The 7769-nt window shown below is 53.2% G+C and overlaps 2 protein-coding genes across 2 annotated transcripts in view; both read right to left on the bottom strand.

The window, feature by feature from the left end:
- SRSF4 (serine and arginine rich splicing factor 4) overlaps positions 1 to 386 on the bottom strand; it is a 10979-nt gene extending 10593 nt beyond the window's left edge. Inside the window, exon 1 of the mRNA XM_042885198.1 lies at positions 262 to 386. Within this exon, the coding sequence (XP_042741132.1) occupies positions 262 to 368 (107 nt within the window). The 5' untranslated portion in view covers positions 369 to 386. The remainder of the gene's footprint in view (positions 1 to 261) is intronic.
- Positions 387 to 1137: 751 nt separating this feature from the next.
- On the bottom strand, positions 1138 to 6249 carry MECR (mitochondrial trans-2-enoyl-CoA reductase). Its single transcript, XM_042885075.1, has 9 exons — positions 5075 to 6249; positions 4847 to 4978; positions 3947 to 4090; positions 3763 to 3865; positions 2991 to 3093; positions 2647 to 2720; positions 2475 to 2535; positions 1948 to 2014; positions 1138 to 1852 (listed from the first exon to the last, which is right to left on the bottom strand). The coding sequence occupies exons 1-9, from the start codon at positions 5118 to 5120 to the stop codon at positions 1689 to 1691; spliced, it is 894 nt and encodes a 297-aa protein (XP_042741009.1). The 5' UTR covers positions 5121 to 6249; the 3' UTR covers positions 1138 to 1688.
- Positions 6250 to 7769: the final 1520 nt, after the last annotated feature.

Genomic DNA, 7769 nt, shown 5'->3' with positions numbered 1-7769 from the left:
CCCCCCTGCCCACCCCACCGGCCCGGGCCGCCCGGCCCCCCCGTTTCACGGGAAACCCCGCCCCCCAAAACACCCCCCCCCCACTCCCCATCACCACAACACCCCAAACTCCCTCACAGCCCCTCAACCCCCCGGCGCCCCTCAGAGCAGCCGCCTCCCATCACAGCGAAACCCGGCCCTCCTGTCAAGGCCGCCGCTTACGCAGGGCCGGGCCCGCGCTCCACCAATAAACCGAGCCGAGTTGGACCGAACCGGGCTCACCCGTTCTTAAGGTCCACCTCAAGGATCTTGCCGTAACCCTTGAAGAAACGCTCCACATCCCGTTCCCGCGCCTGGTAGCTGAGGCGCCCGATGTACACCCGCGGCATCGCGCCCGGGGGGGGGCGGGAAGGGGCGGCGCCAAACGGCGGCGCTGCAACGTCACTACGCCGCGCGGCGATGAGTGGGGGGGCGATACGTCAGCACAGGCCACGCCCACCCGGCGGTTCTTAAAAGGGCCATGGCACGAGTGGGCCCACCTGCCCCAAAGTCACCGGGTGGGGGATATCGACCCCAGTATCGGGGTCCCAAGCGTTTTCTCGGTACGAGATTCCACCTCCACCTCATCAGACCGTTCTAATATTAATTAAATGCCACGGACCTCAGTGCTTCATTTTTTTTTTTCTCCCTCCCTATAGGGAGACCCCAAAAGCCTGATTTTTGCCCCCCAAAAGGTGAAGCGGGGCTGTAATTGTTATATTGCATATGGGATGTTGCTCAAAATGAGAAACCCGCTCTAAGGGCAGAGTTGTTCCCTCCACTCTCCATCAGCCCCTGCTCCAGGCTCCTGGTGAGCTAACCTAACACTAACCCCAACCCCCCATAGTGCTAATCATAGAATGGCCTGGGTTGAAAAGGACCACAATGCTCATCCAGCTCCAACCCCCTGCTATGTGCAGGGTCACCAACCAGCAGCCCAGGCTGCCCAGAGCCACATCCAGCCTGACCTTGAATGCCTCCAAGGATGGGGTATCCACAGCCTCCTTGGGCAACCTAATGGGGCACAGCCCACCCATGCCTCACCTCTATGAGATGTGGGATTTCCCAGCCCTGAACTGGGAACAGCGAGAATTTCCAGGGGCTGCTGGAGCAACAGAATGCTTTGAGCACATAAACATTTATTGGCAGCATCTTACAAAAATAGATATATCAGACATTGATTTCCAAGAGGTTTCCCTGCGCGTTCCACAGTCACAAGTTGTGGTGGTTCAGTAACAGCAGCAAAACTGAATTCAAGTCCAGGCATTGGAAAAATCACATTGATGGTGGTGAGCTGCCAGGGTGAGCCCAGAGGGTAGAAAATGTACCCATGTTGTCCAGTGTAACTCCAGCCTGCGTGGGTGCCCTGCAATGATGCCAGCACTGCATGTGCTAGGTAGGGAAAAATTAACAACAACAATAAAAAGTAATAATAATACAAATGTCTTAAAAAGTGGTTTTGCAATTCAATCTGCTCCTTTCCCTTGAGATGGCCAAGGGAAGAGCCCAGGCTTTCTGCTGCAACAAACTAAAATGTGACCCAAGTCTCCCTCCAGAAGCAAACCCAGCCTCTTTTCAGTGTGGCCTCTGCAAAATTCCAGAGGCTTTTAATACCTGAAATTAAAAGAAAAAAAAAAGGAAAAAAAAAAAGAAACAATTTATGCAAGAAGTCAGAGCAGGAGAATCTGCTTGGAGGAGATGAAGGGCTGCATAGATGCCACCAAGGCCTCCCTGAAATCCTCCAGTGGGACTGCAGTGCAGGCAGGAGCGCTGAGCTGCCCCTTCCGCACCATCTGGCACAGGGAATCCACCATGCTGGCCATGCTTTGCTTGTCTGTGAGAGAAGAAGGTGGTCACTGTCACCCTGAACGCTGACCCAACCCCCTAATCCAACCCTAATGCATCCCTAACCCCAAGCCTGCAGCTCACCATGGTCCTTCTTCCACTGGGTCACCCAGAAGCCACGCAGCCTCACATCCCTGAAGATGAAGGCACTCTGCAGAAACAGGAGATGAGATCTGTCCCCTTCAGCCTGTTCCTGAGTTCTTGCTAGTGTGAGGAGCCTCTTTCAGAGCTCTAATTTGGGACAGATCCGCTTTGGCAGGTTCACAGTAATGAAATACCATGTGCTGCAGCACCGAGCTGCGTCTCACTGGGATAAAACCCAGTTTCACATCAAGGAGACACACACAGCCCCAGCATACAAGAACAGTTTGCACCAGGACAAATCAGACACTCAGCATCTGTGAGGTTGTTTCAGTGCAGGGACTTCAGCGCAGTCCAAATCCTCCATGAGTGCAACCAAGAGACCCCACAGCAGAATGCAAGGCAGCTCATTCCATAACAAACCCATCAGTTAAAAACAAAGACAGAAATTTGGAGGCTCTGAATGTGACACCCAGACAGAGGACGCACTGAACTCCTGCAGATGTACCCAGTACCATCCCTATACTCACCACTGGCACCGTCACAGGCTGCTTTGCCATTCCTCCATAGGTCACCATGGTCCCTTTGGGTCTGCAGGAGGTACAAGGCCTTGGGTTGCCCACGGGTTGCTCCCCCATCACACCCCAACCCACGTGCCCTGTCTTGGAGCAGGCTCTGAGCCCAGCCCTCAGCCCAGCTCACTGCAGGTGCCGCAGCATCTCCGTTGTGCTCCTGCCTCCAACGCAGTTCAGGGCAAGCCGGGGCTTCGGGATGCTCTGCAGGAAAAAGGAAGGGAGCCCTTCATCAGCACTGTGCAGAGAGCTCCACTAAGCCCATTTGTATTAATGGCTGGGTAAATATATGAGGCGATTAGTGAGTGGCTTAGAGAACTGTATCTATTCCTAATGACTTACAGCCCAGATGTCACGCTGCCTGCCCTGACTCACAATTGCTCATTGCACATTTTCCTTTTTGCTATCCCTGCAGCTCCCACTCGAAGTACAGAGCTGTGGGGCAGCCTCTCGGATGGCCTCGCACTGAGGTACCTTAAATATCTCCTTCATCTCTGGCTTCCTCAGCGCATCCTCTGTCACAACGTGGTCTGCACCCAAGGCCAGCAGCCGCTCCACCAGCTGGGGAAGGTCGGGTCTGGAGGGAGAGAGGCCTTGTGAGGCAGAGATCAGGGCATCTGATCAGGGCATCTTCTGCTGGAACAGGGCTGAATGACAAAGGACCACAGGGATCACTGATGCCAACCCCTGGCTCCACACAGCACCGTCCCAAATCCAAACCCTACGTCTCAGAGCAGTGTCCAAATGCTTTCTCTGCTCTGGCAGCTCATGGCTGTGCCCACTGCCCCATGGACAGACTGTTCCATGCCCACCACCCTCTGGAGCAGAACCTTTCCCTATCCCCCACCTGTCTGTCTGTCCACTGACAGAGCTCCATGCTGTTCCCTCAGACAAGAAGGTGTGTGACCTTGTCATAAAAGAAGATTAAGTTCATTAACCGGGACTTTCCCCTCATGAAATTGTGTTGGCTGTGACCGCATTGCCTTCCAGGTGTTTCTCAATAACTCTCAGAATAATCTCCATAATTTTGCCAGGCACTGAAGCAAGCCTGGCAGGCCTGTAATTACCTACAAAAGCCCCAGTGATGCACAGACTATGCAAATGAACTACAGAAAACCGAAATACAACAGAATCAGACCCTCTATGATTGAGTCTTCACCACCTTCTCTGGGCTGAACACGCTCAGAAGGAACCTCCAGTCCCCACACTGTGCCTCCTTCCCCTTCTCCCACCTCACGGCACTCACCTGTCCCTCACCACATTGATGGTCCTGATGCCCATGGCCTTTGCAATCTGGATGACAGCCTGCCCCACACCGCTGTTGGCCGCGTTCTGGATGACGGAGTCCCCTGGGGAGCACAGGTTTGGCACAGCCAGGTGGGCTCACCCCCCCCCCCCACCCCCCTGCATCACCCCAGCACACAACGTACCCGGCGCCAGGCTCTCAAAGTCGGTCAGCATGCGGAGTGCTGTGCAGGGGTTGATGCTGAGCGTGGCAGCACACAGCAGTGGGATGTCACTGGGCACACGCAGCAGGTTGTCCTCGGGGAGCACCGCGTGCGTCCGCCACGTCCCTGTGCAGTGGGGAAAGGACAGCACTGGCAGACCTGGCACTGCACCCTAACTCGCATTGCTGCAGCACTGCCTTGCAGAGCATGGGGTGAACATCATACTGCAATATATTAAACCTTTTCCTCAATGGCTAGAGCCAGGACATTTATGTAAGTAAAGAAAGAGAAAGCCTGAAACAACGTGCAGGCTGGATATACTTAGATCTGATTTAACCCCTATCATCCATTTACTTTTTTTTTTTTCCCTTTATGTTTAAAAATATCGCATTTGGATCTTAACTAGATGGCTTTCGGTCTCCCATTAAGTGAAAAAGCCTTTTAAGAAGAAATAGGGAAGGAACAAGCTGTTAGACTAAATGGGAACCGACAATTTCTCTGGCCATTGGCGTGCTGGAGTAGCACGAGAGGCATTTGTTGGAAAATAAATTCCCAAGCTTTCCCATCAGAGCACTATTAGGGAGGAAACTGTAATGAGACAGAACTGCTCTTGCACAGGTTAAACACTTTATCCTGTGTCTTTACAGAGGCCATCATCAGCTGTGACAAAACACGCTTGTTTCCAGAGAACAGATTGCTGTGATGCTCCGTAATAGTGCACAAGGGCCATAAAGGGTTTGCACTATAGAAAAGTAAATGATTTCTGGATTAAAGCTGAGCACACGCTTTCAGCACACAGCAGTGGGCGCCGGAGAGATGGAGGCTCTGCATCCACAACCTTCCCCCAGGCAGGGTGCACCCAGGGCCCATCCCCAGACTCACCAAGCCCAGCATCAGCAGGGATGATGCAGTCCCCAGGACTCAGTGTCACCACGCCAGGGCCGACCTCCAGCACGCGCCCAACGCCTTCATTGCCTGCCACGGCTGGCAGTGGGGCCAGGAGGGCGTAGGTGCCTGCAGGGAGCAGGGTGAGAGCCACGCACAGAGCCAGGATAGGGACTGATGCACAGTTCTATGATGCACAGCCAGTTGTAGGCAGCAAGAAACTACCTTGGATCATGTTGATGTCGGCCGGGTTGATGGGTGCTGCCAGCATCTTAATGAGGACATCTGAGTGTCCCAGTGCAGGCAGCTCCAGCTCCTTCAGCCTGGTGGGGACACAGTAATTGCAGAGAGATTCATTCCAGTATTACTTCTACAAAGCATCAGCCATAAGCAAAGCAGCACTATTTCCCCATCTACATTGCTACAGCCTGGTCTCATCCAGCAAGAAATAAAATCTCAATATCTAACAGAGCATCTGCGCTGCTCCTCCAGCCTGTCCCCCTGCTCACAGCATTGCCTCACACCATAGAATCATTGACGTTGGGAAAGACATCTAAGATCACTCAGTCCAACCCCCATCATGCCCACTGACCATGTTCCTCAGTGCCACATCTCCAAGTTTCTCTGAACACCTCCACGAACAGTGACTCCATCACTTTCCTAGACAGCCTGTGCCAGTGCTTTCTCTCTCTTTCTGGGAAGAAACTTTTCCTCATCAGTCAGGTGGACCCAAAAGCACATCCTGCCCTTCCAAACCCCTTTGCCACCAAACCGTTTTCATGGAAATCCATGGAAAACGCCCTTACACCATGGCTGGGTGAGGCAGAATCCAAAATTATCCAAACTGAACAAGATCTTCAAGGCCACCAAGTCAACCCAACCCTCCGAGTGCCACCAGCAAGCCGTACCCCTGCTAGTTACTATCTTCCCATCACCAAACTACTCAGCCCATTGCTGCTGCGCACAGGGGCATTCATTTTTTGGCTGCCTTGGGCCACGAACCTTCCAGTAAAGAGGACACAGGGGGTGCAGGGCTGCGTCCCACTGCCCACAGATGCATCAAGCAGCATTCACACCATGACACACAGAGTGGGGACGAGGGAGCTGGTGGTTGCCTGACCCACTGCAGGCCAGGGCAAAGTCATCTCCTGTTTGCAAGATGAGGGCAATTGGAGCCACATTGAACAAGTGAAGGAGGTGGCTGGACCTGGTGCTGCCAATTTTCAGGGCGGTTATTTGCTGCAATTATGTGCTGCTAAATGTGTGCCATTAGAACAACCCGCTGAATTTCCTTCACTGTTCGTCCTGAGCCGGCAACGTGGTTTTCCCTTTTTCCCTTTGAAACTGCCTTGGTGATGGATGTGGAGACAACTCAGAGTTCTGAACGCTTAAGATCTGAGCAAAAAGCACAGCGGCAGCCCAGTGTCAAGCTGCTGTGGAAAAATCTTTTTATTATAAAATAAAAAATATGGAGGGATTTTTGGCCAAGGCTGCCAAAACCCAACGTTGTGCAAGAAGGCATTGTGCAAGGATGAGGCTGTGTCATCTGGAATGGGTTTGAGGGCTCATCCCACCCTGCCTGAGCTTTAGGGGAAGTCGGATCTGTTTCCAAACATCTGCAACAAGACACAGAGAGGTTCACCCATCACAAGGTGGGTCTTGCACAAGCAGCAGGGTGAGGACGGCTGCTCCTGCCCCATGTCCCAGCAAATCTCAGTGCTGCTAAACAGTGTGGTACAATTAAATGGTCCAAAGAGAAATAATCATCTGCTTGCCTGCCCCAAAGAGTGGTTTGGGTTCTGTATGCACCCAGATCTGCGCCTTCCATCGTTCTGTGCAATTTGAAACAGCTCAGCTGCATCTGCACATCCCCAGCATTTCCTCTCTTGAAAAAGAAAGCAGAAAAAACTTCCCTCTTCTGAACCTTTCTGGCCATAATTTGAAGAGAAATAAACCTGTACTGCTGCTGTGCCTTGGGTGGTGCAGCACCTGCAGGAACCCCTACCTGCAACCCCAGGAAACACTCTCATTCCTGACCCTGCATACCCAACTGGGGTCAAAGTGGGGTGCAGCAATGCAGGCTCCCCCAGGGAACACTGAGGAACTGGGGGGCCGCCCCTTCCCTGTGTGCTGAACTACCCTGGCACCCCCACACTGTGCACCCCCAAAAAACTCCACATCATCCCTGTGTTTACCTCCACCCTCTACCCCTGCCCTGCACTGCCATGCACCCCTGCCTCACCCCTACACCCGCTGTCCCCATTACAGTACGCCCCTTATACACTCACACCATGTATCCCCTACCATAAACCCCAAACATCTGAACTCCTGATACCTGCACCCCATACAATACACCCTCCTTGCAATGCAGCTCTCTATACTTGCACCCTTTTGCAATGCACCCCTGCATATCTGCACCCCCTGCAATTGCAACCCCCATATCTGCATCCCCTCATATCTGCACCCCCTTCAATTACACCCCCCATATCTTCACCCCCCTATATCTCACTCCCCCATATCTGCACACACTGCAATGCTCCCCCCATAACAGCACCTCCTTCAACTGCAACCCCCATATCTGCATCCCTCCGTATCTGTACTCCCTGCAATGCTCCCCCCATAGCTGCACCTCCTTCAATTGCAACCCCCATATCTGCACCCCCCCATATCTGCAAACTCCATACCTTCACCCCCCCATATCTGCACCCCCTGCAATTCCACCCCCTATATCTTCACTCCCCCATATCTGCACCCCCTGCAATGCACTCCCCCATACCTGCACACCCCCCGTATCTTCACCACCTTCAATTGCACCCCCTGCATCTTCACCTTCCTATAACTGCACCCCCCACAATGCAACCCCCCATAACTGCACCTCCTTCAACTGCACTCCCCATATCTGCATCCCCCCATATCTGTA

The sequence above is a fragment of the Lagopus leucura genome, unplaced genomic scaffold, assembly GCF_019238085.1.
Source record: "Lagopus leucura isolate 7727_CA_CO unplaced genomic scaffold, USGS_WTPT01 Super-Scaffold_100048, whole genome shotgun sequence".
Lineage (NCBI taxonomy): Eukaryota > Metazoa > Chordata > Aves > Galliformes > Phasianidae > Lagopus > Lagopus leucura.
The sequence above is the reverse complement of the archived record's forward strand: the minus strand, read 5'-3'. Positions and strand labels throughout refer to the sequence as shown.